Here is a 12,374-nt window from a genome sequence, read left to right as displayed (position 1 = left end):
ATACATACAGGAATCTCGAGCACCAATTGGCATCAGAAGAAACTATTTTAGCAACAAATTTTCGATCGAAGCTATAAGCCATATATTTAAAGCACGTGTTGAGCTCTTTAACTTAAACTCTAGGCATCATCGAGCTTACCTGATACAAATTTGTAGTTTATGCAATAGAAGAGAAAATGAAGATGTATACCATTTCATCGCAATTTGCCCAATATTGCAGGAAATCCGGCGTTTATATTTCCAACAAAGTTTTCTTTCTTCAAGTCGGTTGTACGAAATTTTAAACGGAGTTCTACGGAGTTCATATTGCAAACATGCCCTAGTTTTTCAAAACTCTTTTCTAACTTAAATTTTGTTCATTTAACCAGCTTTTACAGTTTAAAGGATCATTATTATTTATTTATTTATTTTGGGGTTTCAAGTCACTTGAAAATTGATGTTTATTTATTTATGCTTCAAATCATTTCAAAATTGGTACATTTTTGTGTTTCAAATCATTGTAAAATTGACATTCTTTTAATTGTTATGTTAAATCTCAACAAATATTGAAATTGTAAACTTTTGAATTTAATCTAATATATAAAATTCTCCTGTCACAGTGTTAGTTGCCATACTCCACCGAAACGGCTTAACCAATTTCAATAAAATTTTGCATATACATTCGGTAGGTTTGAGAATAGGTTTTTAACTTTTTTTGTATATTCCTAAGTGCTATGGTTAAATTGCATCAACATCGTACACTGTACAACGATCTTACGATTTTATTCAGTGACTCTAAGTACAATGAAATATTGATTGCTATTGAGGATCTTTGCGTTATCATTGCCAAATTACCACTCAGTCATTTCGGTATGCATTCTCCAAATCAAAGTGAACTGATTTAATAGACACTAAATCATATAATGGTATCGCATTGGCTATTGCGTCTTCTGACATTGCGGCAACTTTATTGGATGGAGACGAACAGCTCATTCAGTATTTAAACTGTCACTAAATGTTTAAAATGACCCATGATCAGTGTGGCGTAGTGTTGAAAATGTAAAACTGAAAGTAAATATGCGTGTTCAAATGTTCCAAGATCCATCCGCAGAAATTTAATTCTAATATAATATAATATCTGAAATTTAAAAAAAATAACTTATCTGATCACTTGGCTTAAACAATTTAGTTTTATTGCAGCACATCAGTTTTTAATTTATGTAAATTTAAATTCGCTATTCATCATTCAACACTAGCTTTAAAGCTAAAAGATGATAACTATTATTTATTCTTTATTTATTGTAAAAAAAGTATTAACTTGTTGTAAAATGAAAATGAATGGATGAAATGTATATCTAATTCTAATAATTCATCTTCCATTAAAACTTTTTACGAATGCGAAACTTGCCATATTGTTCCTATGTATCGCAAGAAAACTTTCGAAAAAAATTATTGAATTAAGTTTTTTTTGACATTTAAATTTTTAAAGACAAACTTTTTTTGCAGGAACATATGTTTTAAAATCTTAAAATACCAAGTAGACTTTTTTAAAATAGTACTTTAAATAGTTGCTAAGTTGTGTGATAACTGTGCATTTAAGTTTTGCTTGTCAAAATTCAAAAGATGGCAGTTTCAAAAGTGGCAGTTCAAATAGTAGTATATTCAATTAAAACAAACCTATCTCATGCCCTCAAAACATCTCTACTTTCAAATTCTTCGATTTGAGAATTTTTATGATCAGTAAATTAAGAACTTTGAAATTTGGTGTTATTTGGAATTTTGTTGAGTTGCATGTCCTTGCACTTAAAATGTTCTGATAAATTGGTTCAGTAGTTAACGGGAAAGAGTTTGTTGCTATGAAAAGTGTTTTGTGTGTAAGGTCTTGGGCTTAAATTGTGAACACAACCAAGTCTATTGAGTATTTGGGAACATTTCAGGCAAAGATTTTCATTTTCTTATTTCTCCATAAATGTGGTTTGATTTTTATAAAAATTGGATTCCTTTGAAGCCTAAATCCTGGATACGCCCCTGGCTTGCAAGTGAGGGATATACATTATGCAGAACCAAAACATGTTTGATGCTCTATATCAAAAACGATTCTAAAATCAGGTATAGATTTTTGTTTGTGGATATTCTATAATTTATAATACTCAACCTTTTTGTAGGATGCAAAAACGTAGGATGTTAAATCGATTTGAGGAAATAATTTCTTATGAAAAGCTACATTTGGGGAGCAGGTTTTGTTTGAATAAAGTCCTTTCGTCCATTATCATATTCAATTTTTCCTAAAGGACTAATCCAAGAGTATATCAGTCATAACGAGGGAAGTGGGGTTTAACCTTTTTAAGTCCAAAACTTTTTTTAGGGATTAAAGAAAAAATAGTCTGCATATAATATTAAACAAATATATCTTATAATTTCCTTATTATTTAAAGATTTTTTAAAAAGTTTTAAGTATATTTCTTTAAAATATATTTATTTTATTTTCTTTCAGATGATGCTAATGACAATTCAATCAATTCAAATTAAACGCAATGTGCAAAAAATAACATAAGAATCCTTAACAAATCAATTAAACAAACAAAATAGAACTCACATCCTTTCCTCTACATACTAACACATTCATAAAACTACAAAAACAAAAAATACAATACACTTCCTCTTCAATACACATACCAGCATATAAGCATTCAAAAAAAAACAGGAAAATTTAATAAAAAATTGTTAATAATCGAGGCCTTAGAAAAGTTTGCTTTAGACGCACATTAAAAAAGAAATTTAAAAAAAATTAATTTAAAATATAAAGAAAATTAAAAAATACATACATATATAAAAAAAGATACTAACCTATTATATATATATATTTAAATATTAGAATATAATCTTAAATCTTCCATTAGAATTTTTAAATTAATATAAACAAAATTTAAATTTAAATAAAAACTAAATATTAACTTATTTATAAATTTAACAACAATAAGTTGAAGAAAAAAAAAATAAATAAAAGGCTCTCCTCTAATTTCCCTTCTCTCAATCTCAAATCGTGTTGTGAAAAACTCTTTGAGACGACGTATTTTCAATAAGAAAATAAAATCAATCGAGCTTTTTAAAAAGACACATAAACCAGAAAGAAAAACAATCAATCACTCAGATAAGCCACATTAACACTCACAAGTCACAAAAACAACCACTCACTTACTTAAAAATTCACAAAAATCCTTAACCCGTTACAAGGATAATTCAGCAAAACAAGGAAAAGGACGTCAAAGCCTACAACTCAACACACTCCGTTCGTCGTCGTTAGCGTCAACGTCGTCGTTGGGTCAACCTTGCACTTTGCCTGCTCTACTTTTCTCGCATAGACTGGCTCTTACTGTAACTGTTACGTGTTCTTGAATTTGGCTCGAATCCAGCTGCTTCGCATCGGGCCTCCTTTTGGCTTTCGGTGCATAGTGGGCACTTAACGTTGTCCTTCACGTGAGGGTGTACATAGTATACAAAAACTTATTTGGAAGCAAAACATCAATTCAGCGCATTTAACAAAAATCATCTCTGCGAATGTGCACAGCCCCACTTAGAAGTATGGTGCTTCTCAACTAAGAATGGACACCACCGTCGCGCGCCGCCGGAATATAACCACATAAATAACAAAAGCGTCATGACCGGATGTGAGGTGAGTGTTGGGACAGGACATGCCAGTCAGGTTAACCTGCCGCCACATATCAGCATTCCGATCTGACTGTGTGCTAATTTTTGAAATCACACCATCAAGGAGTTACGATGCAGGGTATGAGTTACCTGCAGGACGACTCTAAACTGGAGGCTTTAACGCAAGCGGCATTAATATGCATCCTAGGCATAGCAATAGTGTTTTCAAATTTATTAATTATAGCCACGTATGCTAATTTTAAGGGTAAGCTTCTTGTAAATGTTTTATCCTGTTTTATTTTTTTTTGTAAGGTCTTCATTATCCTTGTAAGCTCTCCCTGCACCTTATTGTCTCTGTTTTTTCTATATTAAAACATTTACAGGTCCTACGGAGGTCATCAATTATTATCTATTATCGTTAGCCGTAGCGGATTTACTATGCGGTCTTATGGTAGTACCGTTCTCGGTGTATCCAGCACTGTTGGGCGAATGGATGTACGGCGACATTTTGTGCCGATTCACCGGTTATCTCGAAGTGACCCTTTGGGCGGTGTCAGTTTATACGTTTATGTGGATATCGGTCGATAGATATTTAGCTGTAAGAAAACCTCTCCGATATGAGACGGTGCAAACGAAAACAAGGTGAGTTGGTGGGGGCCGGTTTTGTTTTGGGTTTGGGTTTCCAAAAACAAAAAAGGGCACACACTACTTTCTTTCCCGCACCCTATTTCTATTTATTATCTTTCATCAAATAAAAGCGGCCAAGGAACGGTAATAAATTGTTAATTTGTAGAGTAGCAAACATTTATCTACATATTTAAATATTTTTTTTTTTGAAACAAAAGAAAATTTTTAAGTCAATTTTCCAATACACAAATTACCAAGAAAAAAACGTCAAAAAGATGACACTTGTTACTTTTTTTTATTATAACTTTAATTTTTTTAACGAAAACTGCATATTGCGAGGATTTAATTTGACGTCTTCTAGATTTTTAAAATTCTAGACCCTACTGTTCTTCCACTAGGTGATAAATTCAGTCTCCAAGCTTTCGCTCTTTACGAACTCATATGTCATTTCCAGTAGTAATCAATCTTATACCCGATTATATATACGAATTCCATTGGTAAAATAAAGCAACTAATTTTGTACTTAAATGTTTCACGGATCAAATTAATTGTTGTTAAAACACACATCTGCAAATCTAAGTTTCAAAATGGATAATCACTATCCTTACACAGAATAAAAAAAACCAACATTTTTCATCTGTCAGTTTTGACAAGTGTTAGATTGTAAAAATCATATTCAGAATATTAAAGAAAAAATCTTCTTTAAATATAAAAACTTTCATTTTCTTCTTGTAAATTTGACAGACACGCCAAAGTTCAACTGTCATAAATTACTCTATTTTTAGGCGTGTTCCAATGACCACGAAAACACAATGGAATGGTTTAGTTAAACAAGTTGCTAACAATCAACTTTTATTTTTGACTTCTTTTAATTTCAAAAACAAAAACATTAAAACCAACATTTTTCAACTGTCAAATTTGACAAGTGTTCGATTTTAAAACAGTGTTAAGTATATTTAAAAAAAATCCCTTTTCTAATATGGAAACACACTTAAATAGATTAATTCCTTCACTAATCTCATGTCCTCTTCAAATTCAGAGTATTAAAGAAAAATTCGCCTTTAAATATGAAAACGGACAAAAAATAAATTGAAATTGGTTGACCAAGCTCATATTCAGATACAACAAAGTTCAACTGTCAAAAATGACTCTATGTTAGGTGGTGTTCGAATGACCACGAAAACACAATGGAATGGTTTAGTTTAATAAGTTGTAAACTATCAACTGTCATTTTTGTCTTTTTTAATTTAAAACAAAAAAAAAACACTAAAACCAACATTTTTCAACTGTCAAGTTTGGACAAGTGTTCAATTTTGAAACAGTGTTAAGTATATTTAAAAAAAAATTCCGTTTCTAATATTTAAACATACTTAAATAGGTTAATTGCTTCACTAATCTCAAGTCCTCTTCAAATTCAGAGTATTAAAGAAAAATTCTTCTTTAAATATGAACACGGACTGAAATTAAATTGAAATTAATTGACCAAGCTCATATTCAGATACAACGAAGTTCAACTGTCAAAAATGACTCTATGTTAGGTCGTGTTCCAATGACCATGAAAACACAATGGAATGGTTTAGTTTAACAAGTTGTAAACTATCAACTTTCATTTTTGACTTCTTTTCATTAAAAAAAAAAAACATTGAAACCAACATTTTCAATTGTCAAATTTAACAAGTGTTCGATTTTAAAACAGTGTTAAGTATATTTAAAAAAATCATCCCTTTTCTAAAATGGAAACATACTGATATAGATTAATTGCTTCAATTATCTCATGTCCTCTTAAAATTCAAAGTATTAAAGAAAAATTCTTCTTTAACTATGAGAACGGACTGAAATTATATTGAAATTGGTTGACCATGCTCATATTCAGATACAAAAAAGTTCAACTGTCAAAAATGACTCCATGTTAAGTCGTGTTCCAATAACCATGAAAACGCAATGGAATGGTTTAGTTTAACAAGTTGTAAACTATAAGCTTTCATTTTTGACTTTTAATTTAAAAAAAAAAACATTAAAAACAACATTTTTCAACTGTCAATTATGACAAGTGTTCGATTTTGAAACAGTGTTAAGGATATTAAAAAAAAAATCCCTTTCAAATATAGAAGCGTACTGAAAAAAATGAATTGCTTCACGAACTTTATCGTCCTATGCGTGAATTATGACATAATTAATTGTTTCTGAATAGTCGATTTTGAAACAGTGTTAAGATTATTTTTTAAAACTCCCTTTTCAAATATGGAAACTTTTATTTTCTTCTGGCAAATTTGACAGACACACCAAAATTTCAACTGTCAAAAATGACTATGTTTAGTCATGTTCCAATGATCATGAAAACACAATAGAATGGATTAGTTTAACAAGTTGTTAACTATCAACTTTCATTTTTGACTTCTTTTAATTTAAAAAAAAAACATTAAAACCAACATTTTTCAATTGTCAATTATGACAAGTGTTTGATTTTGAAACAGTGTTAAGGATATTTTTAAAAAAAATTCCTTCTTCAAATACGGAAACCTTCATTTTCTTCTTGCAAATTTGACAGACACACCAAAGTTCAACTGTCAAAAATGACTCTATGTTAAGTCGTGTTCCAACGACCACGAAAACACAATGGAATGGTTTAATTTAACAAGTTTCTAACTATCAACTTTCATTTTTGACTTCTTTTAATTTAAAAAAAAGACATTAACACCATTATTTTTAAACTGTCAAATTTGACAAGTGCTTGATTTTGAAACAGTGTTAAGTATATTTAAAAACAAATCACTTTCCTAATACGGAAACACACTGAAATAGATTAATTGCTTCACTAATATCAATACTCTTCAAATTCAGAGTATTAAAGAAAAATTCTTCTTTAAATATGAACACGGACTGAAATTAAATTTAAATTAATTGACCAAGCTCATATTCAGATACAACAAAGTTCAACTGTCAAAAATGGCTCTATGTTAGGTCGTGTTCCAATGACCATGAAAACACAATGGAATGGTTTAGTTTAACAAGTTGTAAGCTATCAACTTGCATTTTTGACTTTTTTAATTTAAACAAAAAAAAAACATTAAACCCAACATTTTTCAACTGTCAGTTATGACAATTGTTCGATTTTTAATAAACTCCCTTTTCAAAAATGGACTCTTTCATTTTCTTCTTGCAAATTTGACAGACACACCAAATTTCAATTGTCAAAAATGACTCTATGTTAAGTCGTGTTCCAATGACCACGAAAACACAATGGAATGGTTTAATTTAACAAGTTGCTAACTATCAACTTTCATTTTTGACTTCTTTTAATTAAAAAAAAAGACATTAACACCATTATTTTTAAACCTGTCAAATTTGACAAGTGTTTGATTTTGAAACAGTGTTAAGTATATTCAAAAACAAATCACTTTCCTAATACGGAAGATTAATTGCTTCACTAATGTCAATACTCTTCAAATTCAGAGTATTAAAGAAAAATTCTTCTTTAAATATGAAAACGGACTGCAATCAAATTAAAATTAGTTGACCAAGCTCATATTCAGATACAACAGAGTTCAACTGCCAAAAATGACTCTGTGTTAGGTCGTGTTCCAATGGCCACGAAAACACAATGGAATGGTTTAGTTTAACAAGTTGTAAACTATAAACTTTCATTTTTGACATTTTCCAACTGTCAATTATGACAAGTTTTCGATTTTGAAACAGTGTTAAGGATATTAAAAAAATCCCTTTCAAATATAGAAGCGTACTGAAAAAAATGAATTGCTTCACGAACTTTTGAAACAGTGTTAAGATTATTTTTTAAAACTCCCTTTTCAAATATGGAAACTTTTATTTTCTTCTTGCAAATTTGACAGACACACAAAAGTTTAACTGTCAAAAATGACTCTATGTTAAGTCGTGTTCTAACGACCACGAAAGCACAATATAATGGTTTCATTTTTGACTTTTAATTTAAAAAAAAAAATCATTAAAAACAACATTTTTCAACTGTCAATTATGACAAGTGTTTGATTTTGAAATAGTTTTAAGGATATTTAAAAAAAATCCCTTTTCAAATATGGAAACGTACTGAAATAGATTAATTGCTTCACGAACTTCATTGTTCTCTTTACGCTAATGATACAATTTAATTTTTGATACGACTGTCAAATGCAAAAAAAAATCAATTTCGTTTTGTTGATGGTACTCCATAGAAATCGAAAACATTTCAATGTTAATACAAATTTGACAGCTTCACCCATGTTCAAATGTCAAAAATAAATCAAAGTTTAGTCGTGTTCCATCGAAAAAAAAATGATTAATGGACCCATACGGCTTTGAACTATTACAAATATCAGTTAAAAAATATGTTAACTGTCACTTTTCATGATAACAGACCCGTTTAGAACGCTTAGATCATCACATTTGACATTTAATGTCTTTCAAGGGCAAAAACAGATTCGGATGACATAGCTTAAAACAATATTTTATATCTTTTTCAAGGATCATACCATTACTTAATGGCTGCGTTCAATCTCGTGTTGGATAGGGTATCTTGGATAGGTGGATTTGTATATACGAGTACCTTGTTGAACGAGTTGGAAAGCTGTATTGACATAGCTGTAATGAGATAGCTGTCAAAAAATAAAACCAACTTTCAGCTCTTCACAACATGCAGAGAAACATTTAAGCTTCGAAGTCAAAATTGTTGTATAAGATAAAACAAAATAAGACAATTTTGAAGTTTAAAAAAATAGATCATAATTACCTGCTAAAATTCGGAAGCTTCTTCATGTACAGAACATACTCAAATGCAACTTCGACTAACATTTTGTATCTCTTTGTTTACCAACAAATACAAAAGGCTGAAATTAATTTTCAAGTTTCTTGAAATTCAACCATGTGTTGAATCAGCTGTTCTGTCAGATACATACCCCAGAAATTCTTGGATACCTTTGGATTCCTGTTTTAACATTTCAGCTGTTTTTGATCAGCTGTTATTTAACACTTCAAATACTAACAAAAAGGTATCCGGATACCCTATGGGTCTGAGATTGAACGCAGCCAATAACTTTAGATATTCAATGATCTAGTTTGACATTTGAGATTATGACATGTTTTCTTTCATAGTTCAATTTATTTTTAATTTGCTAATTTTGTTTTTATTTGGCTTCATTTTACGCGTATATTTATTTATGATCTTAAGTTGGTTGTAATTTAAAATTATATTATTTAGGACAAATTTAGTGGCCGCTATATTTTTTTTTAAATTTATGCTTAGGTATCCATACGATTCCCTTCACAATAGAACATCTTCGCATAAGGACAGCAAATTGGAGGAAAAGGTTTAAAGAGTTCAAGCCATCTTGGCTCTAAAGTATGATTGATATTTTAGCACATTCATCAATTTAGGCTATAACTAAGATCTTAGACTGTATGCGAAATGGTGTTAAATTCGCGATTAGATTTTAAACGAGACCAATTTTTGACGTTTAAACGCGTTTAAACTCATCAATGTCAAAGTTCAAACTTGGGATATAATTTAACGCGATTTTAATTTAATTCACATGCAGCGTCACAAGAATTTCTCATATATGTTTTCCTAATCTTTTTATTTTAGTATTCCTTGCAATTTTGTTTTTAAAATCTTTATAAAAATTTTAATGTAATTTATATTTTTGTGTTTTTTAAAAAAAAATTCTCAAAACAGATGCCAATGCTGGATGGCGTTCACATGGATATCAGCAGCATTGTTATGTTGTCCGCCAATTCTCGGCTACAATACGCCAATATTCCATCCCGACTCACACATTTGCATGCTCGATTGGGGCAACATGGCTGCCTACAGTGTAACGCTTTCGATTTTAATTTTAGGCCCTAGTGTTATATCAATTGTACACAATTACGGTTATATATTCGTTATGATGCGTAAATTACGTTCCGGTGAGCCAATTCACGATAAAGAATACGCAACCGCTTTAGCTGAAAATTTATCGAATCCTAGTCATATGATGTCATTCGCATTAGTGTTTGCATTCTGGATATCATGGTTGCCGCTAATATCGGTTCGCATATACGAGGTGGTAACCGGTCACGTTGTTCAAAATACTCTCTTGAATTTCGGCCTCGTTTGGATTGGTGTATTGAATTCCTTTTGGAAAATAATCATCATGACCGGAATGTCGCCGCAATTTCGTATCGCATTGAGAGTATTTTGTTTAACAATCTGCTGTAAGACTAAGGGCCGTTTGCAAGCTGAACTAATCGGGTTGGACCCAGATGACTAGAGTCGCTAGATTTTCCCTTTTAATTACCCTAACTGACAAGCCCCTCCTCCGGAATTGTCCCATAATATAAATACAAACAAAAATTTGAAATGAAAAACATTGGATACAATATCCTAATTGGCTGATTTAGAATCTTCGGATTCTAATTTGTTACTAAAAAAAAGAAATTTAGCAAAGATTGGCTATAAATTAAAAAAAAAAACAAAATTTTGCAAAAAAAAGTAACTCAAAAGCTAAGTTGATACGAAGGTGAGTTGAAGTAGTTGCGATTCTTTCAATTTCAATTTTTATATTCCTTAAGTTCTCTCCATCGATAAGAACACAGAATTTTCTCTTTCAATTTGTATAAGAAAAAAAAATCTATGCCAAAAGTCAGTTAAATAAATTCATAAAATAGTTGTAAGTTTTATTATTTTTGTTAGTTAAACAATAAGAAGAATTAAATTAAAATGATAATTATTGTGAACAATAACTAAGTAAAACGACAAAATCTATTTTGATTTTATTTAAAAAAAAAGTATAATATTTAATCATTTCTTTTTTATTATTATTATTTAAATTATAGAAAAAAGGAAAACTTTAGACTTAATTTAAAAAAAAAAAAACATAAAAATCATAAGAAAACAAGCTTTGAGACTTAAGTATTATAAACAAAAAAAAACTAAACATTTTAACTACAACATCTAAAATACAAATAAACAAAAACAAAAACACTTAATTACGAAAACAAAAGCTATTTAAATAAAATTAAAACAAAAAATTCTCAATATATATATTTATAAATGAAAAAACAAACTAAAACAACAAAACAAAACAAAAAAAACATTAAATATTAATCTACTATTTGTTCAATTTCAATGAAATGCAATTTAGAAATGTAAACTATTACTATTTAACTTCATAAGAAAGAAAAATTTAAATAAATTTAATAAAAACAAATAAATTAAAACATTGTATAGTGCATTTAATGTTCAAATTTTAAAAATATAAAACAAAAACAAAAAAAAAAAACTACATTTTTTATTTAACAATTATTAAACAATTGGTTTTGATTTTTTATAAAATAAATCCTTTTTTCTTAAAGAAAAAGACATAATTTTAAATTATTAATTATTTTTAATTTTTACTGAATAAGTGCAATATTTATGATTAGGATTTTAGTTTATAATAAGTGATATATAAAGTCTCTCTCTCTTTCTCTAAAAATATTGTAAATTTTAATTCACAAAAGCAAAAACCCGGACGTATTCGCTATAGAAAAATAAATTAAATATAAACAAATTAAAAAAACAGAAAATTAAGATGAATATTTTGTTGTAGTATTTAATTATAAGAAAGACTATTATTATTATATAATTGTATAACAAAAAATCTTGTTAAATTTTTTAGAATGAAATTTATAATGATCTCAATATTTAATTTTAGTTAAATTTATTATATTTTCTCTTTGAATGTTATTGTTTGCGATTATTTCTATATTGTTTTTTTTTCTAAATGATTTAAATATAATATAAATTATTTCAAATATATTTAAATTTTCTTTTTATTTCGCTGGGCATGACAATTTTTTTTTAAAACAAACAAAAAAAATACCGCTTTCTTCAGAAGATTTTATTTTGTTTAAACTTATATCTGCTGTTTATTGTTTCGAATGCAATTTATATTTAACAAAAATGATTTTATATTAAGGTAAGCTTTTAGTTTAGCAAGGCTTTTAGACCTAGAATAGGTTGGTAGAGCGGAATTTCAGCTTCGACATCAAACTTGGAAAACTAAGAAGATAGCTATTCTTTGGAGATACGGAACAAGTTGCTTAACACAATTTTAGACTTTGATTTCATAAGATTTAATGAAACCTTA

General features: G+C 28.9%; 1 protein-coding gene across 2 annotated transcripts; it reads left to right on the top strand.

Annotated features, from left to right (window-relative positions):
- The first annotated feature begins 2,479 nt into the window (after nt 1–2,479).
- Nucleotides 2,480–12,043, top strand: LOC129944601 (beta-2 adrenergic receptor). 2 transcript variants are annotated; one of them, XM_056054144.1, is made up of 4 exons: nt 2,480–3,652; nt 3,752–3,892; nt 4,011–4,269; nt 9,938–12,043. In XM_056054144.1, the coding sequence occupies exons 2-4, from the start codon at nt 3,760–3,762 to the stop codon at nt 10,512–10,514; spliced, it is 969 nt and encodes a 322-aa protein (XP_055910119.1). In that variant the 5' UTR covers nt 2,480–3,652; nt 3,752–3,759; the 3' UTR covers nt 10,515–12,043. The 2 variants fall into 2 exon arrangements, with proteins under 2 accessions (XP_055910119.1, XP_055910118.1); XM_056054143.1 differs by having other exon boundaries at nt 2,480–3,892.
- The last annotated feature ends 331 nt before the right edge of the window (nt 12,044–12,374 follow it).

Source organism: Eupeodes corollae, chromosome 2 (genome assembly GCF_945859685.1).
Source record: "Eupeodes corollae chromosome 2, idEupCoro1.1, whole genome shotgun sequence".
NCBI lineage: Eukaryota > Metazoa > Arthropoda > Insecta > Diptera > Syrphidae > Eupeodes > Eupeodes corollae.
This window is presented reverse-complemented; position numbering and strand designations above follow the sequence as displayed.